Source organism: Colletotrichum godetiae, assembly GCF_030913485.1.
Source record: "Colletotrichum godetiae strain CBS 193.32 chromosome Unknown BDP55scaffold_1, whole genome shotgun sequence".
NCBI lineage: Eukaryota > Fungi > Ascomycota > Sordariomycetes > Glomerellales > Glomerellaceae > Colletotrichum > Colletotrichum godetiae.
The window spans coordinates 572,056-595,642 of record NW_026851249.1 but is presented as its reverse complement, the minus strand read 5'-3'; the positions used below and the strand labels follow the sequence as shown (position 1 = coordinate 595,642).

Below are 23,587 nucleotides of genomic sequence, written 5' to 3'. Positions count from 1 at the left end.
CCTAGCTATTTTCTGGCGTTAGATCGACGATAATGCATGAGAGAAACGTGAAAAGGCATTGCTCGGTAAGCAATTTCTCTCTCTCTTAGCTGCATTGCAGATCACCTCGCTCAGCGGGCTGTTGAAGCGGCACACAAACAAAGTCCCGTACATATGTGTCACGAAATCCATCACCTCTTCAACTGGTTAGGCACCCAGGGAGAAATAAAACGAAGTGATCGCGACAAGCGCTCATGCCGCCAGAAGAACACAATATTGACAAGGCGGTGAAAATCTGCGACGCTGCTGCTTGTGTGTCGGCCGGCTGCGATATCACTTGTAGACACGGAGGCTCCAGCTTTGGGGTCTCTTGGGGGCCATGCGAAAAGCCCCCATGGTGTTGGTTTTCCTGCAAGCCAAAGTGGCCCGCCGAGATGCACCTCGGTTTTCGATCATTGATATCGGGGTAATCATACCATCAGGTACTTAGACTGATAGAGAAGCAACATAAGCTATCTAACCTACCCTGATGGGGTTCAGATACATATTTCTACAGGGTAAGGGATAATGCGATGTGTTGTCGTTGCAGAAAATTCCTGCGGACTTTGCTATGGCAGTACTGTGTCAGTCAAAATATCATCTCGATGATGAGCCGTATTGAGAATCACGTACCTACCTACCTGTACCCTGATGCCACGTTATGAGACCTGCTGCCAACTCCGCAGCGGAAACTGATCCGCTGTGCACTGGGCTGGACCTCTTTGCGCGAAGAAAATTTCCCTGTTTCCGCGCAGTCAGCGAGCGGGTAGATGCAGAAAAGGGCACTTTCTCCTACTTGGAAGTGCCAATCCCGACGCGATAGAGGGGTTTGAAGTGCTGTTTATTGAGGCATTTACCCCAAATTCTAGCTCAGTCGAAGATTTTCAAAAAGGGTCAGCTCCTTCGCATTTTCGCCTCGAAGAAGTAAAGGCATGTCCTCCAAAGGTCTGATAACAATTCAATAGAAGAACAGCCCTGCATGGCAAGGGGCCTAGGCCGGAGTGTAACTGATGCTTCTCACACGATCTATCCCCTGACCTGTCTTTCTACAAGTCCCAGCTCAAAGTAAGGGGTTTGAAGATGCTCTCGCCCGCATACTGTACACAACTCTCTCCGAGCTAGAATTCTAGTGCCGTAAGCCGCCATGGGCCGCCAGGGCTTGAGATGTCCCCATGACAATCCTGATCATTTGAAAAAAGGCGGCCAACTGCTCGCCCGGTCTTGTCTAGGCAGAAAACTGAATTAAACCTTCGAAGACGCGTCATGCAGGCTGACATAGGTTTACATCAAAGGTCGCTGGGTGCTGATTAGTGAATGATAGGTCCAGGGGCCAGAAAGCTAACGACATGAAGATTTGGGCCCGACGAGCATCTTGGACGTAGAGTGAGGCCCAACGTATCGAGCCCACTCATTGGCCCTGTTGTCTCGAGGTCAGTGATATGCGTAAGGTATCAAAGCCAGTCTGATCCATGAGCCAGCCAACTTACTTTAAGATATTGACAAAGCCCGGCAGTTGGGCAATAATGCTTTCCCATCCCTCTCTAGGATCTTTCCAAGTAGTACTCGTTGATTGTCTCCTGAAGTCTTCAAGGATTATTTCATCCAGTATGGACTCACCTTCCAAGAGACAAAACTCCAGGCGACATTCCGAAGCCAGGGTTCAACCTCAGCACCGCTCAACGGCAACCTCCCCATACGCTCAAGTCCCAGTGCAGACCGGATCATCCATCTACCCCTCGAATCCATCGGCTCTGCCCCCCTACCATGAGAATTCCGGGCAAGGCTTCCCTGCTTTTGGCACACAAAGCGCTGTTGGATATACGCAGTCGGATCGTTACCCCCCTGCATATCATAACATGAACACAATGGCGTACTTGTACTCACACAGCGCCCCAGCATACAGTATGACTTTCTACCCGCCCATGCCGCCGGTCCCCAACTATGGTGGCCCGTCGTACGGGTCTCAGCCAGCCTCGACTCAGGCGTTCGTGTCATCTTCGCCGCACCACAGTCATCCAAATAGCCCTTTGATGTCTTATTCTGATTTTTCAGGTCACTCGTCTGCCGCAAGCTCTTACGGCTATGCCTATGCCGCCAGTTCTGCAACAACAACACCCAGCGCAGCGAATACGCCTACGCAGCCCTTGTCACCCACACTCGTGGGGGTGGGTGCCTGGGACCATAGGCAACCCATAGAAGATGATCAAGAGCCGCGAGTTGAACGAAACCATCGCGAAGGGCGTAGGCTGCACCATACCGAGTTCCCATCCAAGTCGAAGCGATCCGAATCGACAGAGGTAAATAGATCCAGCAGGTAAAGATCTCCAAAATTGACTCTCTTGAGTAACCTGTTCTAATTGATTCCCCAGTCATTCCAGAGAGGTAGACATCTACACAAAGAGAAACGGCGGCCGTTCTTCCGCATCGTGCAATGATGACCGAAAGAATAGCAATGCTCGGCATCGCAAAGATGACGATAAGGACGATAGTAGGAAAGGCAGCGAAAGGAGACAATACAGTGGCTCAAATAGGCGTGAGACAAGAACTTACTAGTTTGGATTGTATCTCCTTGAATTTAATCTTGCTTGGTGGATTTCCAATCCGGCGGGCGCGGGTTCCTTTTGCGGATTCGCTCCGCCTTTGTCACCATAGTATTCAGATCCACTTTACACGGTTTGGCTAGGATAAAAGTTCTCTTCTTCTTTTGTCATTAGCACTATCCGTAGAGTTTCAAAGCGCAATTCTCCTGGGTTTTGTCTTTCAGAAGCATATGTAACTTGAAAATGTTTTTCCACTTTCATTCCTGGATGAAATGACACATCGGCATTCGGCTCTTACCACAACTGCTAGCGCTATATGGTCAAAAGAAATGAAGCTGTCAGATACTAAGCGACTCTCGGCCAAGCACATATATTTTGTCCAATAGGACACCTTGTCCTAGCGAGGCTTTGAAGACCCATGAAGTTGAAGTGATTGATTGGACTAAGGCTGGTAAGAAAGTGAGGCGGAGCAAGCAGGATACGTCTTCTCCGCCTGGGTATCCGTCGTTCGACTCATCCCAACCAAATGTCTTTGCTTTTCTTTGCATGGCGCTTCTCATGCAATTGGCTCGGAACCTTGCCTAGTTCCCATAGAAGCTTTCCCAGGGCAGGACGCAGAGATGGGGGCCCAATCAATGGCCTGAACTTCGACTTCGCACGCATCGCCACCCTTGCTCTTCGCGCCCAGTCAGTAGGCCTTTTTCCCGAAAGAAACCCTTGCTGCCGAAGCTTTTCCTCTTTCCATACAAATATGAGTGGGCTTGGTCCACCAAATAGCACTTGACAGGTTGGAAATCAAGGAAAGAGAAGCAAGATGAGTGGCGCGGGCCGAACGGTGACGCTGCGTCCCGCCTGGTGCGGGTTGAACGAGACCGGAATCTGGAACTCTCCATACCTGACCCCTGAAGACAATGGTAGAGTTTCCGGGGTTGTTTGTGACCATTGGGCCTATCAATCATGTGATTGAGAGAGCTTTGCGCAAAGCACTGCCAATCACTCCAACGTTGCCAAATGTGCGAGGCTGAGGACAGAGTCCAGAAACTTCCAGCCCATGTACAACCTGGTGTCATGGAAATCCGCTGAGAAGGCACACTTTGATATAATTGCCAACATCTGGTAGTTAATTGAAGACAGGATCCGGTTAAACCTAATATTCGGTATCAATCAGCTCGGGCCTCTGGTGGCACCGGACAAAGCATGAACCCCCATCTTAGCCACAAATCAAAACTTTGGAACAGGACTACTCCGCGAATCCCTATTTTGTACGGAGTACGAATACTAAGGTTTCATAGGGAGATTGGATCCTTAAGACGTGCTCAATTCGGCAAAACTATCCGTACATGTGCTTAACTCTTTCCTTCTTTACGAACATGATTTCAACTGAGCTCTCACGCACCGATGAGTGGAGCACGCGCGTAGGAGAATCAGTCCAGCCTTCGGACCTTCCTCGCTCCCGAAGGATGATCTGTAGGGGTCACTTGGCGGGATTGCTTAACTTTACGACTAGGAAAACTGTGCAGATACTCTGGATCGAGTCCTACCTAGGCCATCGCAATGGTCTCTATGAGTACCTTACTGGGTAAGTAGGGCGTAGACAGGGGCCTGGGGTTGTCCGGAGTCCGGACGGCCAGATGAACTACTATGTTTTAGTGCCTTCAGAGGATCTTCAATCAAGCTTTCTGTCTAGTTGCCTTTTCCAATTAGGCTGAAGTATAAGTTTTCGCTATTGCTTACGGTCTTGCCGACGTCTGGAGGGTTGCCAGAGTCGGCCTGTGCCCGCATCGTGAGATTGCATGTAAGATTTCCGAATTAGGCATCATGGCGCCAAACCTCGAATCGACCGACTGACCGATCGATCTCCTAAGTATACCGTGTCATGAGCCAATGTCGTCATTCGGACTCAATAGGAAATTTCAGAAGGCCTTGTCTCAGATCTATCATCTGCTTGATCACCGTGGGCAGCTGGAGTTTAAGTTATGACCGCCAGTTGGTAGAGCGCACATCAGGCGTATGGCATCCATTATCGAGCGTCAGCGACGTTGATGACCAAGAAGGTGGCCTATGCACGATGGTCTGGGTCCCAAATAGGCAGGTTCCGCCTAATTGAATCTATGTGCTCTCACACTAAAGTGACTGACTGGTGGCAGGGTTGAAAGATGGATTGCTGTCTCTGTGCTATCTAGGTGTCGATCGGCTGTTTACCTCACAACCTACTATGCGATGGGATTAGTCCATTTCCAACTAGAAATTTCGAAAGTCACCGGCTGTTGAAAGAGTTGTATATCTTAGTTCAGAACTTAAGCCTTGCCCGTTTTAACAACAACCGCCCCGGCTTCTAGAGCGAAGTCTAAGTAATTGAACCGGCCCCTTGCACTGAGAAACGGTGGCTGAATTCTAGCGTGAGCTAGATTCGAGCCAAGGTTGCGTGATCTTTGACTTCATGTGCCATCTTGAAAGTCTGGAAACTTGGTCAAGGGCATATCAGGGACTCGCACGGAGAATCCGCACGTGGCATATGACATGGCTTTAGTATATAAGGCATCTTTCTTCACGGCCAATATTGGTATTTCACATTCCACATCAGGCACTTCTCATCCATCAGTCGTTCTTTGATCATTCTTCATTCACTCTCTGCTCGTCGGTTATCCGATCACTACTGATTACCTCTAAACACAGCTTAAAGGGTAGATTGCTCCCTGTTCTTGAACTCTTATTTGCAGGCCCTACTGCTCACTTATACTCACGCTTTTACAGAATCCCTTACGTCCAACGTTCAAGATGCGTTAAACCACTGCCCTCATCGCTACTCTGCAGGTCGCTGGCCTCGATCAGGCCAGTCCTATTCTCTCCAACAGAGATGTCGCTGCGCCTGTTAACAGCTAAGCCCATGACATCCGCACCCTTGGAGACATCACCAACCTCGACGCCGACAAGATCGTCGATCTTGAAGTCCGCGAAATCGAGAAGCGTGCTACCGATATCACTCTCTCTGCGAACACCAGCTACTACAAGCGCGTCGCCTACAAGGGTGCCGTCATGCTGCTTCACCTCTTTTACGACCTGGCTGTCAACCACGTCGTCTTCTACTGGACTATTGACGGCACGACTCCGGCTCCTGGTAGCATCCCGCTCGCCTTCGACGACCCGATTGGCGGTGGTTTCCCTCTCAGAGACTACACCTACGACACTCGCTACAACCTTGGAAGTGTTATGCGCCCTGGCGATGTCATCAAGATTACCCCTTAGATTACCCCTTAGATGCTACTCAGGCTAGAATACGACGGTTACTTGGAGATAACCATGGCCAAGCTCTTTTTTCTCGGTTTCGATGGATGAATCATCAGTTTGGTCATCTCGACTAAATATATCTCAGAAGTCGGCCGTCGCTGAAGCGCATCAGACAGTGGAGATGGTTTCTTGTATTTGGTATAGCAACAAATTTTAAAAAAGTGCATCTCCTGGAAACCAGATACTCCGCAATTTGTGTGAATGCTGTGACTCTTTGCTGGTAGTAATAGTATATAAGGCACTTTTATGAGATTTTGTTAAGCTCTCTCCGTCCTATATATAATATTTCGGAGGTACAGGGCCCTGTTATGCTTCCATGATAGGCGCCACTTCGTGTCTCGCACCACAAGGGCAGATACTTCTACATCACCAGTCATTTTGGTTCGGAAGGTGACATCATCCTTCAGCCTCTCGTGACTTGGTGTCCTGGCCAGACTAGCGCTTGAAAGCTGCGTTGTAACTACGTAGGTACCTGGTGACTTTAGACAGTAGGGTGTTGCCATCCGTTGCGAGAGCCCAGAGATATCGACACCCCTCCTCGCGAGCCTTCTCTCCACCGACGCCCCAAAGTTCTCTGCTCACTGTTCTAGCCAGGGAGGGAGAGTTCACCTCAACTCGACCACGAACAACGCCAATACGAGTGCTCGATTGGTAATGCCAGAGGGCCAGGCCGCCTTGCTTGACGCTGCGCGAGGCGCTGCGCGAGGCGCTGCAGCGCCAGCCCTGAGAAGTGTTCGGACAGGAAGAGGATCATATTTCGGTGAAGATGGGAAGCAAGTTTGGCTGGACAGGTATCACTGATGTGTTGGCAATGCGAAAAAGCGCTCAGCATCCCTTCCAGACCCTCCAGGGGGTCCAGAACGAGGCAGAAGGATGGGGCTTCCGACCTTGTTGGCGGCTCGGATGCACGACCGCACCTCCGAATGTTCGTAGTGTCTGAGTATCTGTGACCCAGAGGGTGAGACTAGGAGGTGACAACAACCAGGAGCGGTGAGAGCTGTCTCAGCATCTATGTATATATGTCATTAGAGGCAGTGCGAGAAAGGGTGCAGGTACTTCCTCATTCTACCTCATCCAATACTGGTGCTCGTTCCATGATACCAAGGTAAGGCAACCTTCGTATTCTATCTACACATCGCCTCACTCTCCTCACTCCGAAACTAGCTCGATCATGCCTGGCTATCAAGTTTGTGGCAGGGGGACGTTGATGTGCCAGAGTGGTAGGCAGGAACTTCCCATCTGAAGACTTCTGGCGTACTCTTAGTCTCATTCGCGTCTACATGTCGCCTTTGAGGACTTCCCCAGGCAGCCAACCTGCTTGTTTCCTAGGTGGATTTCTAACACAACGGAAGAGTGGCCGCTGGTCAGGATCAGGCCTCTAGCCATTCTGACTTCACGCAGGTCAGTCACAAGATGGGGGTGTGCGTCTCACCCCTCAACCATCAGGAATACATGGGAATTTCCAGTCGGTAGAAGTGGGCTTGGAAGCGGGCTTGGTCTCATAGGGAGAGCGAGTGGTTGCAGACAGCGGGCAATACATAACCCGTTCACACCCTTTCATCCAAGGTGGCTTCGCGTTTCTTGGACCCCAAGACTGAAGAGTCTCGCCCACCCACCATCACGAACATCTAGCGGTGAAAGATGGTGAACACTCGTCATTCCACTCCAGCCTCGCAAGGTCATTCACTCAGTACTGGTAGCTGTATCAGGGCCCAAGCTGGATCCGCAGCGTGGGTAACACCCCTTTTGACAAATGTGCTTGTCTAAAACCCTTCCAGATCATCTAGGAATACCACTGTGGATGACAGTTCAAGCCATGGCAAGCATGGGTCTGCAGAGATGTGGCACCCATCGCCTTCACTCACAGAATTTGTGGATGCCGTGCAGAGCTCGCATGAGAGGCTTGCAGATCGAAGCACCTCTGGCAAGCAGGCCAGGATGGAAAGGAAACTTGCTGCAGCAAACGCGTTGAGCGCCATCCCCGGGTTGGATTCTCTTTTACAACCTCTCAAGCCATCGGTCGGCCAAAAGTCTCAGCAGATGACTGGACTCAGTGGAGAAAACAAGGGAGACTCTGGGAAAGGGGGCCACTGATGCTGCGCATCAAATGATTCGAATCAGGCTGAGACCACTCCGACAGGTAAGATTCCACCGGGCGCTAGCAAGGGTAGACACAACACAAGTGACCTTGCGTTTCGTTGTACTGACTTGCAGCCATAGGGCTTTACTTTCAGGAGTCTGTCCAAGATGTTGGCCGCAGTCCCATGGCGCATGATATCTGGTGTGATCCACCTACGTCCATCCGCCTACGAGGCAGATGGAGCCGAGGCATTGGGGGTTGGAAGAGGGATGCGTGGTTGCTGGAATGTAACGTGACTCTGAAGAGGAGGTTCATAATAATGGATTGGTGTTGTAAGGACATCTTCTGTGGAAAGGCGAGACTTCGCGGCTAGATATTCCTCTTTTGATAGATGCATCAGACTTAAACTTAACAGCAGTGTAACAATCAAGATCAATACAATGTGTATCCAACTACCTGCCTAATTCGCTTCCACATCATAAAACTCCGCGTCGTGATTACTGGATCATTTGGGCCACCACCACCAGAAAAACGGACGACGGACCTCTCGCGGCATACTTCAGAGCTGTAGGCTAGATGATGGACTGCAGAGGTTTCTCGCTTGTTGGAAGCTCGGCGCCACCACCACTGCAAACGATAAGGGTTGCATTGACTTAGACAGCCCCCAATTTTCCCGCCTGAGAGAGCTCAGCTATGTTCAAAAAGAAATCGATAAATGTGATTGATCTCCTTTGCCTGCGTCTATTCCACATTTCATCTCGGCACGCAATAATTAGCGGCGGCCGGCCCGTGGCTCCCTTGATACACCGCGGCCCGTTCTCCTGGAAACAACATGGAATTTAGACATCGCATCAGAAAAGGACAGTCGTAAAATATTCCGACCCACGGAAAAAAGGCACCCTCGTTGATCTTGAAACAATCTGGAGGAAGAAACCCGATGGCATGGCACTGGGGCTTCCCGCTCCCAGGATGAATGATCAACTCTAACTTTTGTGTCTCCTTCAACCTCCTTGCTCATGTCACATCGGTCTACCGATTGAGAATGCCAGCCTGCCGACAGAGGGCAGGATCTCCGAAAACTTGCAGATAGCTGAGGCGCCTGCGGAGCTGGAACGCTAAGATGAGCTAGATCGACGGCTCCCACGCGCGTAGCTGTTGTTGAGAGACATGTCTCGATATCGATGCGGGGAATAGCAAATGCAAGATCGTCGTGGTTGTTGCCATTATTCAGCCTGAGGGCTGGAGGGGAAGATTGAGATGTACTCAACAAGACTTTCCTTACAACGACGCAAACATCCCAGGGAGCTTCAGGCAGTTGTAACTCGCCGGTCAGTTAAGACGGCCTTGCTCTGCCGTTTGCTGTGCCACCATGGCCAAGTCTGGTACTCCCCCTGATCGCAATGCCTGCAGGCTACACCATTAACGATCAATGTTTTCAGTTGACTATTCCCGGCGCAAAGGATGGCAGCTGCTGATGGAAAGTTCGTTTCAAGATTTCCGTGTTCCCTGCCCGGGAGACTATCCAGAGTCGGGTTTACCAGCCGCTCATTGCTACATTAGCAGGGAGGAAAACATCCATGTGATGGGCGCCAACACAGATCCTTCGCCAGCCTGCTGCAAGATCGACTGATTTCTTTCCAACATCCGGGTCGCTGGCTGCAGAGCTTACCGAATGCTTGCTGTTCTTCGTTATTAGACCCCAACGGCCCCAGGTTGTCCCAAATTATCTTTCCAGGTTCACCTTCGGCCTTCCCGACTCTCCATCTTCCACAACGGCTCGGCATCGAGGGTATCACCACCAAGGAGGGCTCGGTGGTTCTTTTGCGGTGAACCCCCCGCACTGGCCGTTATTCTTCTCCGAACCTACTATACCCCCGGAAGAGCATCAACACCGGGAACGAACACGGCTCCTTCATCTGCGGCACAGAACTCCGTTTACCTGTGGCTGGGTACCGTCATAATAGAGCAAGCGATTTGGCGGTCCACAAATGTCAGCAACCGGTGAACACTCGTCCCCCCTTGTTGTTGCAAATAGCAAGACGGGCCCTTCTCTAGCAGAGTGATTTGGTCAGGGGGTAGGTTTCTACCATGCAATACCATGTCGAAGGGCCGCAGTAGTCTGCCTCGGCAGTGCTACCAGTGCACCTAAAAATGAAGCTGTTGATCAACTCCCATGCGCCAGTAAGCCTCCGTTGTCTTGCGTTGAATTCTGCCTTTGCCTTTTGCAAGAACTGACCTATCAACCTGGCAGCGGGTACTGCCCCTTCTTAGCACATTTGATTCAAGGAAGCTCGACGCTTTCGCACACCGACAAGAGGCCGGGATCATCCCTAATCTCAAACGACACTTCCCTTCATCCATGGCAAGAGCCTTTAGCCTTGCTCTGCCGATTCGATGTCGAAGCTCGAGTACGATCACCCATGTCTGGAAGGGCTTTACAGATCCTGGTGATGGATAGACAGAATGCTCAAGGTTGTCACGGACACACATCAAGCTTGGTGCCACTCATCGGACTATAAATATGGCGACGCTTCGTCGAGCGATGACGAACCGTCCTTTCGGTCATCGTTGCTTCAGTACGATTCTTCGAATAAGTGCCACGCGGCTTCTTGACTCAAGAACACAATTATTTTCTTCCTCTCGCTTCATCCTGCAGTCATGTCGACTCCTATCCACTACGGCACAGACGGCCGGCAGTACTACAATGCAAACGATGAAAAACTGTATCCTTACACAGAATCATCCTACTCGAACGCAATCCAGACGTCAACTCAGCAATATCACCAAGTCCAATACGTCGAGCAACGCCCAAGCTACCATCAGTATGCAGACAACACAGCGGAAGCTGGAAGGTAGTCAACGTTGTTCTTCCTCAGTTGTTAAGATATTTGCTCACACATGGTCATAGTTTCCACGGAGGAACCGACCCTTATGGCGATGACAATTTCACCAATGCTTCTTCTTCCACTCGCACTGGAGAAAAAGAAACGGCCAAATATGTAAAGAAGCAAGAGAGGGAACAAAGACATCGAGAGCAATTGCGCAGGGGTGGGCATTCTTCCCGGAGGAAACATGAGAAGGAGACAAAGAAAAAGATTGAGGAGACTTTGAAGTCATTCCAGCAGAAGTAGCCTAGTAGGGTGGAGTGGAGGTCAAGATACCAGGTCAAGGGGGGTTGAGCAAACCACCATTGCGTTTTGTCAAGGTACACACGAATGCCGGGCTGCTTTTATTTTGGGTCTTTTCTTGTTTCTGCATGGCAGATTGCACGTATTTTCGACGGTATCTCCTTGTGTCTGTAAAATGCTTTTATGTATACTTAGTACTACTGTGTTTCACGTCATCCACAACGCCCCTTCCTGCCCAGCATAGCATAGCTGTTTTCTACAGTAGTTGTAAGTCAGGTCAACACTGCTGTTCGTACAATTCAAGCTTCTGATCATGGACACATGGGTCTGGGATGGCACCGGTGGGTCTACACCGACACGGCCCTCTGCTTGACTTGACCCTTGAGCACCTTAGTCAAGCACCTTAGCTTACATTAATCCCCGATATGACATCACGTCACACTTGCTTGGATGCCAATCAGGGGACTGGTAATCTTTGGCGCGGGGAAATCCGCTGCCGCTTGTTGCAGCCAGTGTGGTAGTTTTTACATCTATGTCTGCAGTAGTAGTTCTAATGTTCTACAAGTCTAGTCTCTACATCTTTAGTCTATACACTCGTCCTCTCGTTCACCACTTTTTCTCCACTTAAAAGGATACTTATTCGACTCTCGCTCTCTTCTGGCCGTTGCCGTTGGTGTGGCCGTTGGTGCCGTTGGTCTCGCCCTGGGCGGCAAAGTACTCCAAGCTCCCCTTGGGGTCAGCCTTCATGCCCTTGCTGCCGTTCATCCATCCAGCGGGGCAGACCTCGCCGTGCTCATCGGTGAACTGGAAAGCCTCAACGAGGCGGATAGTCTCCTCGACGTTGCGCCCGACGGGCAGGTCGTTGACGGTGATCTGGCGGAGGATACCCTTGGGGTCGATGATGAAGAGGCCGCGAAGCGCGACACCCTCCTCCTCGATCAGGACGCCGTAGTCGCGCGAGATCTTGTGGGACTTGTCGGCGACGAGGGGCAGCTGGAGGTCGGAGCCGAGGCCGCCCTGCTTGCGGGGCTTCTCGGTCCAGGCCAGGTGGGAGAAGTGGGAGTCGGTCGAGACGCCGAGGACGGTGGTGTTGATGGCGCTGAAACGGGGCAGCGCGTCGTTGTATTGGATGATCTCGGTAGGGCAGACGAAGGTGAAGTCAAGGGGGTAGAAGAGGAGGACGACCCTAGCAAAGGTATGTTAGCTTTAGGTTGTCTCATTTTCGGCCGCCGTTTTGGCACGCCTAATTCAGGGTGTGTCCACATACCATTGTCCCAGGTAGTCGGACAGCTGGATGTCCTTGAACTCGCCGCCGGGGAAGACGGTGGTGGCCTTGAAGGCGGGAGCAGGGCGCTGAACGAAGGCGGTAGAAGACATGGTGACGGCAGTAACGTGTATCTTTGCGGATTTGAAGGTGGAACGGGAAGGAGGAGAGCTATGGTGGATGAGATGATGACAGTGTCGGTAGTTTTGCGCCAGGAGGCGGAAATTTTCCTTATCTATCCGTATGTTTCAAGCTTCCGACTCAGATCCCGGAAGTTGTGGATACTTTTCTGTATCAATTGATCCACAGATTGCTCCATGATCTCATTTCGGTTATCGTCATGGCGTGATGTGTTAAAGTGCTCTCGACGCGTCGCGTTTGGAGTGGTGGTGTTTTAGACTTTTGAATTAAGTGGAGTCAGAGATAAGATCTTGATTCTTGTCCATCGTGAGATGCGAGCTCGCGTGGTCGAGTGACAGATGCATTCTCGAAATCGCGCCGTGAGTAGAGCAGCCATTAGTTTTCGTACCTTATTACTGAGAATGAAGCCTTTAAAAGTTTCCAATCGATTCAGTCATCTTTCGTGTATTCCTGCCCAACCCGCTGTCGTTGTCGAAACTGAAGCTTCTCGGCCGACGTTGTCCGCTGTTGCCGACGTCGCGTGGCTGTGCTGTGCTGTGGCTGAAGCACCTGTGGCTTGTCGTGCCTAGATGCTTCACCATGTTCGCCCTACCACATAAAGGGCTCCCAGCTAGATGACATTTCCTAACAGCATCTCGTGAACACGGCGCGTCGCCATCAGATAGTAGGGGGCGCATGTAGATAGCAAAGTTCTCTATCGAATGGCGGCTATCATCCTTTCATACTTGCCCTGAGAATCTGGTCCCACTCAACGTTGCCCCATGCCTAGCTTGATTGTCAATAACGATGAATTGTGAGATTGAAACCAGGCTCTCAGGAGTTAAGCGCCGAAAAGATTGAGGAGTAATCTTGAATGACATAAGCTCGCCAAGCTGCAGGTGTGTGTATGTGTTCTCAGCTTCTGCAAACTGCCGGGGAAGAACAGTGCCAACAAGCCAGCCTCCAATGGTACATGTAGGGAGCGAGGCCGAAAGGAAGCATTGCTTCATAAATTCGGTCAACTCTCAAGTTCCGCACTACTTCAGATTATTTCAGAGGAAATAAAGGTAAGGCTTTCGTTAGGCTCATGAATACCACATACCATAGACACTCTCGTGTCAAGAAGAGTTGGCGTTGCCGGATTCTCCCAAGGCGCGTTGGGGTCCAAAATCAGCTTATGTCGTGCTTGTCACATGTCTAGTCCTTCGGGGGCCTCGTTCCAAGCATATCCAGTTGCACATCCCTACATTTCAAAGCTTCAATCAGCCTAAGGTGGACGTCTGGCAGCCTCTGATCTGATGTCTAGGTGTTAATTTCCACATCCATCACTGGGCAAGCCGAGTTCGATCGGAACGCCGTGGCCGGACATAAGGCCATCGAGCGGGGTGGCCCCCCGGCCCCCAATCTCATTCTCCAATTCTGTCTCCCCTCAGCGAAGCTCGTCAACGAGTGACACAAGGGACGATTCAGCCCAGCTCGACGCCCGATCAACGTGGGCATTGGGGATCAATGCAGAACACGGCTGCTTGCTGCGCTTTATGACCCTCCCCCCAATGTGTTCATGCAATGGCGGTGATGACGATGTACCATACCTTGCTTGCTCGCTCAACATGTCTAGCGCACCCACAGTATGTGTGTGTGGGTTGACAGTAGTGAAGGGCAAAAAATCAGCATGCTGAGCCCAGGCTTTCTGTACAATGCTGCGGGCGCTTCTCTGTCGTCTTCAAGTCCGCCGTAGCACGCCGTAGCACACCGTAGCACCCTGACGAGAGATAACTGATTGACAGGGCACAGGGTTTCCGATCCTGCAGCCTGCTCTGTGCTGGACACCGAGACTCGATGGCTCTTAGTGTACAATCGTCCAAATTCAGCCTAACGACGATGCTCTCGTATTCGGCCTTGCTGGCTGTGCACTTGTGCTATGAGGGTGTGTCTAAGCAGTGAGATGGAGCTCGTGGTAAGCGAATGGCTGACCCTGGCGAAGTCGAGAGTGTGCCGGCTGGGCTCTCGATGTTAGGTAAAGGCAGACAGGTAAACTATGTCTCTGCTGTCAGGGCGTAAGGAAGGAAGCGGACAGCACCTGAACGAATCTCCCCTTGCTTTCGTTGTTGAGACTGGATTTCCATAATGTTGCCAGTCGGTGACTCTCTCCGCAAGATAAGCCGTCGTGCGGGTGATCATGGTTCTACCAAGACAGTTCCAACCACCAGTACTGTGCATGCAGGTATGCGTTGTTGGAATGCATGCTGCAACGTCCATTCACGCATTCCACCGGTGAACGCGTGATGTACCCCGCATTCTCGCCAAACAAATGCAAACTTGAGGGCATAAAGAACTTCGCCCGTCCGCCATCGTGTCTGTTCTGACGCAGTTAATATTCGCCACCCGTCCCGACCTTCTTGCTTGACTCTGCCACGAGATGCATCGCCGCAGCGGCAGCATGACTGTTCACCGAGGCACTCCGCCGGGCTTCTTCTCGTGGGCCGACTCGCAGCTTCCGGGGTGCCCAAGCCTCCAAGGCCCTGCCCCGTGTGGCGGTGCTCGAGCTGGATCCTAGGCACCAGCTGGGCCTAACCAGGTACTATGATGCTATCCGCAAGCTTCGACAGCGGTGGGCGGTCTTTCGGCCACAAGTTGGTGCCTCCTCTCTTTCCTCCTCTCTGGCATCCCGAGCGAGTCTCTCGCTCCGCGTGTTCTAGACTCGTCTAAGAACTAGTCCCATCAGCCCAGGACTTCGTGTCGAACGTTCAGCGCGACCAATTATCTGTCTTCCTGTCAGCAGCTCGGGGGCCCAAAGGGGAATCGTCCCTTGCGAACCATCCTAGGCGACCACTGTCGCCTCGACGAACTTACCCACCCACGCTCGCTACCTAGTCATGGCATCCATACACTCAGGCCGTGCAACTGAGAGCGATACGTCAGCTACCTTGGTGACAACACCGCCGGATGATAGCTTGGCAAGAAGCCGGCCCCGCTGTCTTTGTCTGCACGGCCCCCCGGAGGCGAGTAGACAAGGCGGCACGGGTCCTAGGAAGTAGAATAAGTTGACAAAGTCTGCGGCTTGGGGAGTGACTAGTGCCAAAGGTTAGTCGTCGCTGCCTTGGGTGACTCCTATTCTTTCAGGCCCCTATTTGATCCTCAGAACCCCGCGTCCGCATTTGTGTCGATATAGAATCATAAGCGTACCACCAGTATTCCAACAACACCTTAAATATCACGGCTTCGCCTGACGAAATTACTCACCAAGACAGAAGATCCAACTCACACCACACATTCCCACACGTACTCATCAATCCAAACATGACTCGAAGCAACAAAACTCACTCGGCATCAAACAAGCGGTCTCATGTCTCGAGCAGCCACTCCTCATCATCGGCCTCCTACTCCTATGGCCAGCACTCCTCCATGGGAAGCAGCCACGGAAATCCTGGGTCCTACGCTCGTCCAAACGGGTCTGGAAACTGGTATCCGGAATCAAGCGGCCCATCTCAGAGTGGGTACGGGCAGCAGGCGGGCAACCACGCCAACTCTTACCGCTCAAACGACTCTCAGGCCTCTGGAGCTGGCAGCTTTGGGTAAGAGTGCACCATGTGTCCTCATCTTGAAGAGTGACTCTGACATGTTGATAGTAGTTCCAATAATCAGCCACGCCTGCAAGAACCAGGTTGGTCTCCGGCAGAGCGACAAGCCTACTCTCAAGGCCATCCTGGACTGCCGATATCCCGTGCCCAGCCACCTCAGCGAAACCACGATGCGGTGCTCAGAGATGTCAATGTTCTAGTGTCCGGCTACGGCCAGCGGCCCCCGTCGACACAGACGTATCCCTATGCCACAGAGCTCAACGATGACTTGGACATCCCAAGCAGCAGCCGCCAGAATAGCTCATCATCTCGCCGGGATACTACCAGTCGGTCTTCCCGGCGGTGAGAGTAGAGGCGTCGGGCAGAATATGTACTTCTTGCATCGCTTGAGGCAGAGTAGGTAGTGGTCCACTAGTCGCTTCCATACCCGGACTGACATGCTCTGTAGGCATAGGAACCAATGATCACAAACTTTTGTTGATCATCGTCATCCACTCCATTCTTTTCCTTTCGACCTCATCGATGTTATACCCCTGTTTGATAGAGCGTTTCTTTGAGTAAAAATGCACTTCGACATCTGTAATAAAGAACACCCGCAAGGGCAAACGGAGAAGACAATGATAAAGACGAGAGCATTGACAGAAGAAAACAATACAATGCATACCAAGACGGTGGTTATCGCATGTAACGAGATGAGTTGTCGATTTAGAGTTGGCTTCGGTTAGACTGTTTTGATTCATTGTTCGGGCAGGAGGCGTCCTTGCTTGATCATGTCGTCGAGTTTCCGTATTGCAATATACCATACTTGAACTTCGAATCCAAAACACTGAAGTGCGAAGCAGGATGACCTAGGGCTTTTATAACTCTAGGGTTTCTCCATGTTGATGAGCAACGTTTCATTCGGGGCAGCCGGCTTGAGTCAGACACAACAATGAGGCGTTCTTTGCTGTCGATTTCCAGTGCCGAGGGCGAAATCAGACCATGGTGACATGGATCAGTTTTCTTGTTTCAATGACTATGACCTTGATGCCCAGACCGTCTTGACTTGCTTGGAGGGCATTATTGTTCTGCGCAACGTGTCAGGCAAGGAAGCAGCTTGTTTTGATGGCTGTCGACGTCGAATCATTCATTGTCTTGCCTCGTGTGAGAAGTCGCCAGTGCCACCTTGTTGTTATAAAGCCCCGTCCCCCCTCTGCTAGAATTCGCCCCTTTGCCCCCATGGTCGGTCTCGGCTTCGCATTATCGCCATTGACATACGTATTGAAGGGAATCTAGAGCGACTTACCTGGTAGGGTTAATTTCCAATCCAAGGAAATCTTCGAGGCAGTGCGACGGCACTACGGGTGGCGGTCTAATCGAATGGAATCGTGATATGGCCCTCCGATGCAGATCTCCCGGGCTGTGGACCCGGCTGCAGCGGGTATGCCACCCTTCGGCCCCGATCTGCGCTGTGTCTCGACGAGCGTCGCTCTCCATGATTGGCTGAACTTTCTGTAGATGCATGAGGTTTCGGCTGTGCCGGTGAAAAAGAAACCTGGGCCGTTTTGCGATGCAGTCAGGGTCCCTTGCAAGTCTAGAGAAATCCTCAGAGAGCGCGATGATTGAAGTGATAGCAGAAAGAAACGTGAAGTTCCTTAGACAAGAGATGTAGTTGAGAGGATCCCGCAAGAGGTTCCGGTGGATCACCGGAAGCCGAATTTGGTTGGCAAGCGGACTCTGAGTTCTGTTTGCGGAAGTAAGGATTGACGGATGAAACTAAGGACAAGAATGCACCTACCATAGAGAATTCACGTATCCAAACTTGAAGTGCCATCCATCTGCTCCGTCCAACCCAATACTGACATGAATCAAAGGTAAAAGGGGCTTTATGTAGATCGAAGTGAATGTGATTGCATTCAAATACCATTGTTGCCTGGGTGTTCATCGACCCCCCACCACCCCACGTCCTTGCCTTCCTAGAGCACGGGTAGTGGCAGATTCTCTATCTTGTCAGTATCTGTTCGTTCGTGTCCCATTTGCTGATTCTATGACTATGTGAACGGAAAGAAGTTGTTATTCGTACTGAGGCTGATGTGGCCTTCGCCAAAAGTCTAGCTTCTGGAAAGTTGGCTGCTAGTCCATTTGCTTCTCCTAGTCTGTCTTGACTAAACGTCACTTTACGCGTTTTGATCAGTAGATCCACAGAATTGTACCACATACCTCACAAGCTCTGGGACGTCGACATGTTTGTCAGGTAGGCCGAGTCTTTATACTCTCCTGACTCCCCGCTATGTAGTCACACGGGTGAGTCACCCAGCGTGGCTCTGTCGTGTCCTGCATTGAAGCCTAAGATGCGTCGTCTTGATGCCATGCTGCCTTGGAGTACTGAGTGGCTGCAATTAGGTTTCTTAGGGTTGTTCTGGGGCCATCGAGTTGCGTTGGTCGAATCAGAATCCGTCGGGTCCCGGGCAGACTACGTGGAGTCTGTGGCTTATAAAAACCATGTGTCGCTCTCTATATCGAAGGCTGAGTGGTCTTCCCGATTCTTTTGCTTCTCACCTCCATCTCTCGACTTATTCGTCCTCTCTACTTATCTTCAAAGTCGTTCCCTCCGGCAGCGTCGGCAGTCGGTCCTCGCGTGTCCGCGAGTTACACAGAAGAGGCCTTGCCGAGGTATCTCGTAAGGCCAGAGACCGAGGCCTCGTAATTCTTGTAAGGCGCAGCTAAGACAACCGCTACCTTTCGGTTGTACGCCGACCCTGAGAATGCGGTGCACACCATTCAAAAAGGCTGTGGTGAACAGCGATGATTGGCTCTGTGAACCCCTGTCTCTGCAGCAAGATCTTCGTGGGTGCGTCGGTAGAGCCTAGAAAAAAGCCGGCGCTGAAGATGTAGCCTGTGCTATGGCCAGTATCGTGGATCAAAGACACAATGACGAGAAATGTAGTCTCAGGAGGCCTCGAGAGGACTTGAGGGAAAGAAGAGGTGAAGTTGAAATAATCTCCGGCGAGTCGGCGAGGTCAAAGCGGCCCCCGATGGCAGGCGGACCTTTGACGCCGGGGCAAACTTTGTCTGTTTGCAGGGGCAGGTGTCATTCATTAAACAAGGTCCTAGGGAAGGAAGGAACTTAGCGCTACAAACGGGTAAACAATGCACCAAACCGTTTGATGACAAAAGATGTCCACGGGTATGAAAGAGACCGGTTTGCGCTGGCTTTATCAGAAATCAGCAATTGAGGCTTCTTTTGTATCGGGACATACGAGATCCGTCAGGACACACATGCAAGCGTTGCCTCACTTTACCTCGTAAGCATCCCACTCAGGGGCTGAGTCTCTAGTTTTAGTAGACGGATGCGAAAAGATTTTCCTTCCAACATTCCTTCTACGAAGGATCAGACTCATGTCGGATCAATTGACGGAAGCCTAATTGCCTATTTGCAAAGGTCCCTTCATTGTGATTAGCCGCTCCAGTTGGCGGCGCAGGGGCCGTGCAAGTGGACTGTACCAACATTGGAAGATCGCGAATACCCCTTCGGTGTGTGAGTCAACAGGCGTTCGAGCTCAAAGCGGACGGTATCTCCATCAACATGCCTTATTCAGCCAGGTTCTTCAACCTCATGTTCTCATAAAGACTCATCGAGGCCATTTCATGATTCATCTATTTACTTCAATCGCATCACTCACATCTCACTCAAGCCGTTAGGTTTCGGAGACTTTGCTATACGTGAGACGGTCGTGCCGACAGGTCTTGGAACACACCCAATCACTGGTGCAGCCAGCTTACCCTCGTTGAAACATACTTCTAGTCTGGCGATATACTCAATCACTCTGAATCCGGCAATAACATGCCCCGCAAGCCCATCGAAATCGACGGGCGGACCGGAGAAGGAGGTGGACAATTAGTCCGTGTCGCCATAGCCCTCGCAGCAGTAACAACCCAACCAGTACGCATCACCAATGTGCGCGGCAACCGTCATTCGAGTGATGGAGGAAGAAGCCGTAGCAGCAAAACAGGCGAAGGCAGCAGAAAAGGAGGCGGTGAGCACCACGCGTTCATTCATACACAGCCCAGTCTCAACCAACGTGGTAAACTAACACCAACAAAAAACAGGTCTCAAAGCACAACACGTCACCGCGATCCGCTGGCTAGCAGAAGCAACAGACGCAGAGGTAGAAGGCCTATCCGTAGGCAGCAGTACCCTGACTTTCAACCCCCGTCTACCGCCCTCCGCCGCTCTAGACAAGTACAAGTCCCGCAAGATCAAGATCGTGGCGGACACGACCGCGGCGAGCACGCTGCTGATTATCCAAGCCGTCCTCCCCTTTCTTCTCTTCGCGGGCGGAGACGCAGACGCTGGGCCCACCGGCGATACCTCGTCGACGCCAAAGCCCAAACCCACAGAGCTAGAAATCCAGGGCGGGACGAATGTAGACTTCTCGCTCTCGTACGAGTACCTAGACCAAGTCCTCATCCCGCGCCTAGAATCTTCGTTCGAGGGCGTACACGTCGGCCGGGAACTGGTGAGGCGCGGATGGAGTAGAGGTCCGCAGGGCAAGGGTTCCATCGTGCTCACGATTCATCCTCTCAAGCCAGGTCAGACTCTACGTCAGACCTCTGCCCCGAAGAACCCACACGAAGGCACACCCACCGGCCTTCGCGACGTGGTGCACTGCATAGACGTCACAATGATCGCCCCTTCAGACTCGGAGGCTCCCTTGCAAGAGACACTGGCAAAGGACATCGCACTCGCTTTCCCCGATGCCAAAATCACCTTCAAGCCCTTTGAGGACTCTCACAATGAGAAGCGGACATACGTCCTCCTCGTAGCCCGCGACGCCTCCGGAACGTTATGTTGGGGCAGGGACGATTACGTGTCTGGGCCACCGCGCAGGCACGCCTGTCATGGGAAGCATAGATCGTCTGACATGTCGTATGTTGTCGGGGCAATCAGCCGCAGTGTTGTCTCGAAACTCGTCGATGAGCTTTCGACACCGGGCTCAACGATAGACAATTTCCTGCAAGATCAGCTCGTCATCTTCCAGGCTTTGGCGGAGGGGACGACGTCGTTCCCGCGTGCTGCTGCGCCGAAAGCTGGCAGTGGTGATGACGTGAATGTTGCGAGTCAAGACATGGCGCAGTTGGATCTAGAGAGGATGAGGAAGGACAAGACGGATAAACCATTCGGATACGGCAGCTTGCACGCTCAGACGGCGAGATGGGTGGCGTCGGGGATCTTGCCTACGGTGGAATGGTATAACAAGGGGACGGTATGCAAAGGTGTTGGAACGAGCTTCAGCTAAGAAAACTGGATATCGAATAACGCAACTGGAACCTAAGTAGAAAGGACTCGAGCACGCAAAATCAGTCTGCCTCCAACTCCATGCCAACGACAAGCGCCATATAATAGATGCCCCTAAACAAACTTTGATTTTCCAGTCCTCACTCTGCCTTGTCAGCGGGAGCAATTGTCCACTGTCCCTCCTTCAGACTGGCAGGGCCGCACTTCCACGAACACCCTCTCCTCAAGAACGGAACAGCCCCCTCGTTCTCTTCATCCAGGTCCGTCCATGGACGAGCCTTAACGATGTGGCCATCTTGGGGTTGCCTACTCTCAACGAGGCAAACCTGCCACCACTCCAGCCACTGTGTTGTGGGTGCCACGAAGGACTTCTTGCACGCAGAACAGGTAAGCCCGCCGACCTCTCGCTGGTCGGCAGCACGCTCAAGGAGGGCTTGCAAGTGAGGCAGCGAATCAGGGATGTAGTCGGGCAGCTCGCAGAGGTCAGAGCTCTTGTAAGCGCTGCGCAACGCCAGTTCCATCAAACTGGGAACGCGGCTACCCTTTGCACTCGAAACGCTTCTTCCAGCGGACTTGGAGTGGTAGGGTGCCGATGACGGTGGGGAGATGAGTGACGTGCTGTCCCCGGCGTTCTCCAGTCGCTCTGTCTGCACAATAACTCCCTCAGGATCAAGGCGGAAGTCAGAGTGCGAGAAGCCCGAGCTATCGAGGTAGTGGACCGGGGACCGCACAAAGAACCTGCCTGCAACACCGTCAAACCCAGGTTTCCATGCCTCGGCCAGTTCCGAGCCTCCCGAAGCGTCGCTCTCGAGACTTTCCAAGTCAGCCAGGACAGGTCGCTCAGCCGCCTGGAAAAAGTGATTGCCCTGCAGAAGCAACTCTTCCAAGGCGGAGGGAGCTGCCATGAGATCCAGAAGCTCAGCCGGGAGGTATCTAAGCAGGTTCTGGGCGAGGTTCAGGGTGCGAAGACTTCGCATCTTGCCAATCGCAGGAGGCAGCTCTCGTAGTCGGCATCCCCGCAGGGAAAGCACTGTCAGGTGCTCCAAATCAAATATCGCCCCTGGCAGCCGCTGCAGAGGGTTACGGTAAAGATACAGCTGCAAAGCAGGATCCTTCTGCTCGAATGGCACGCCTTCAGCTACGACCGGAATGCAGGAGAATTCGGACAAGGGTCGAATAGTAGCATCGGTGAGAGTCTTGAGGCCCATCATGCTGTTTCTAGTCAGATCTAGTCAGGTCTCTGCAATGGATCGCACACTCACGATAGATCAATGTACTCGGTTCCAGAGTCCAGACATTGCTGTACCCTCTCCCGCGCTTCCAGCTCCTCGGTCGAGATGACATTGCGCCGCCGAGCCATCACTCGGCTGATCTGAGGAAGCTTCGACTGGGTCGGCATATCGGGCATCATCACGCTCTCGTCGCCATCCGTGCTGTCGCTGCCCATCCAGACACCACTGTCCAGGTCACGCTTCAAGGTTCGCTTGCCCCTCAGCGCTGGCCGCGGCTCTCCGGTTGCAGAGTCGGAAGATGCAGGCTGCTGGTGGAACCAAGAGCCTACGTACTTCTTCTTCTTTCGCCGTCCCTCGACATAGTTGTCCAGACCTGGGTCGTCATCGCTGGAAAAGACGGCAGGGTCACTGGAGTTGGACCATGATGGAGGCGCGACAGAGTGGCTTTTAAAGTTGTACCTCCGCTTTCTCGGATTGTTGCTAAAACTCTGGGTCTGGGCGTTCCATGAGATGGACGGCAACAGACTGGGAAGACTGGGTTCGTCGGACATGGCGAAAGATTGGAAAAGAGATGTAAGAGAAACGAGTCTGCAATGTGTGCGAGGTAGCCGGCATCAAGAGATTGGGAAGCTCCCGTCTGAGGCCCGCCACCACGACCCTCGCCCGCGAGTGGGACAGCGCGTCGTGACGCAAGTGGGGGGGTCGAACGCGTTCGGCCAGGATCAAGTCCCACAGGGGTATTCCGCTCACACGATCTCCGAAGATAGCTCCGAACACCCTTGTACTAAGTTCTGAGTGTTCTTAAAGTTCAAGCTGAGAAGACCTCGGAATCATCAACTTGCTCTGTCTTTCAAGAAGCCGTGAAAGGGCATTGTTTACGTCTGGACGCGACCAACTTCTGCACAGTGGCCCTCCCGCATTGAAAAGCTGCTATCCCAAACAGGCCTAGCCTGCTTTTTCCCCGGGAGTCAGGAACACCCTGGACTCCACCCATGCACACGCCAATCGATAGCCGTTATCTTCAGTCTTCAGGGTCTCCGCAGCGGTAACACGCGGGG

The 23,587-nt window shown here is 52.2% G+C and overlaps 10 protein-coding genes across 10 annotated transcripts; 6 read left to right on the top strand and 4 right to left on the bottom strand.

Annotated features, from left to right (window-relative positions):
• Positions 1-1,556: 1,556 nt before the first annotated feature.
• Positions 1,557-2,862, top strand: BDP55DRAFT_640137 (uncharacterized protein). The gene is made up of 2 exons (XM_060573312.1): positions 1,557-2,332; positions 2,388-2,862. Exons 1-2 carry the CDS (start codon positions 1,626-1,628, stop codon positions 2,569-2,571), a joined length of 891 nt encoding a protein of 296 aa, XP_060436763.1. The 5' UTR covers positions 1,557-1,625; the 3' UTR covers positions 2,572-2,862.
• Positions 2,863-3,137: 275 nt separating this feature from the next.
• BDP55DRAFT_762670 (uncharacterized protein) lies at positions 3,138-6,082 on the top strand. Its single transcript, XM_060580890.1, has 2 exons — positions 3,138-3,472; positions 5,443-6,082. Exons 1-2 carry the CDS (start codon positions 3,373-3,375, stop codon positions 5,802-5,804), a joined length of 462 nt encoding a protein of 153 aa, XP_060436762.1. The 5' UTR covers positions 3,138-3,372; the 3' UTR covers positions 5,805-6,082.
• Positions 6,083-6,084: 2 nt separating this feature from the next.
• On the bottom strand, positions 6,085-6,625 carry BDP55DRAFT_640132 (uncharacterized protein). Its single transcript, XM_060573311.1, has one exon. The coding sequence runs from the start codon at positions 6,347-6,349 to the stop codon at positions 6,104-6,106; it is 246 nt and encodes an 81-aa protein (XP_060436761.1). The 5' UTR covers positions 6,350-6,625; the 3' UTR covers positions 6,085-6,103.
• An 862-nt stretch (positions 6,626-7,487) lies between these two features.
• Positions 7,488-7,940, top strand: BDP55DRAFT_625263 (uncharacterized protein; the record flags this gene model as incomplete). Its single annotated transcript, XM_060571447.1, has 2 exons — positions 7,488-7,576; positions 7,625-7,940. The coding sequence occupies 2 exons, from the start codon at positions 7,488-7,490 to the stop codon at positions 7,938-7,940; spliced, it is 405 nt and encodes a 134-aa protein (XP_060436760.1).
• A 2,644-nt stretch (positions 7,941-10,584) lies between these two features.
• Positions 10,585-11,057, top strand: BDP55DRAFT_625262 (uncharacterized protein; the record flags this gene model as incomplete). The annotated part of the gene is made up of 2 exons (XM_060571446.1): positions 10,585-10,778; positions 10,835-11,057. 2 exons carry the CDS (start codon positions 10,585-10,587, stop codon positions 11,055-11,057), a joined length of 417 nt encoding a protein of 138 aa, XP_060436759.1.
• A 633-nt stretch (positions 11,058-11,690) lies between these two features.
• Positions 11,691-12,431, bottom strand: BDP55DRAFT_538595 (AhpC/TSA family protein; the record flags this gene model as incomplete). Its single annotated transcript, XM_060567962.1, has 2 exons — positions 11,691-12,240; positions 12,322-12,431. The coding sequence occupies 2 exons, from the start codon at positions 12,429-12,431 to the stop codon at positions 11,691-11,693; spliced, it is 660 nt and encodes a 219-aa protein (XP_060436758.1).
• A 3,307-nt stretch (positions 12,432-15,738) lies between these two features.
• BDP55DRAFT_625260 (uncharacterized protein) lies at positions 15,739-16,365 on the top strand (the record flags this gene model as incomplete). Its single annotated transcript, XM_060571445.1, has 2 exons — positions 15,739-16,013; positions 16,068-16,365. The coding sequence occupies 2 exons, from the start codon at positions 15,739-15,741 to the stop codon at positions 16,363-16,365; spliced, it is 573 nt and encodes a 190-aa protein (XP_060436757.1).
• Positions 16,366-17,259: 894 nt separating this feature from the next.
• BDP55DRAFT_6671 (uncharacterized protein) lies at positions 17,260-18,089 on the bottom strand. Its single transcript, XM_060575153.1, has 2 exons — positions 17,797-18,089; positions 17,260-17,735 (listed from the first exon to the last, which is right to left on the bottom strand). Exons 1-2 carry the CDS (start codon positions 17,941-17,943, stop codon positions 17,301-17,303), a joined length of 582 nt encoding a protein of 193 aa, XP_060436756.1. The 5' UTR covers positions 17,944-18,089; the 3' UTR covers positions 17,260-17,300.
• Positions 18,090-19,842: 1,753 nt separating this feature from the next.
• Positions 19,843-21,298, top strand: BDP55DRAFT_625259 (RNA 3'-terminal phosphate cyclase/enolpyruvate transferase; the record flags this gene model as incomplete). Its single annotated transcript, XM_060571444.1, has 2 exons — positions 19,843-20,035; positions 20,109-21,298. 2 exons carry the CDS (start codon positions 19,843-19,845, stop codon positions 21,296-21,298), a joined length of 1,383 nt encoding a protein of 460 aa, XP_060436755.1.
• A 139-nt stretch (positions 21,299-21,437) lies between these two features.
• Positions 21,438-23,080, bottom strand: BDP55DRAFT_625258 (leucine rich repeat family protein; the record flags this gene model as incomplete). The annotated part of the gene is made up of 2 exons (XM_060571443.1): positions 21,438-22,515; positions 22,560-23,080. 2 exons carry the CDS (start codon positions 23,078-23,080, stop codon positions 21,438-21,440), a joined length of 1,599 nt encoding a protein of 532 aa, XP_060436754.1.
• Positions 23,081-23,587: the final 507 nt, after the last annotated feature.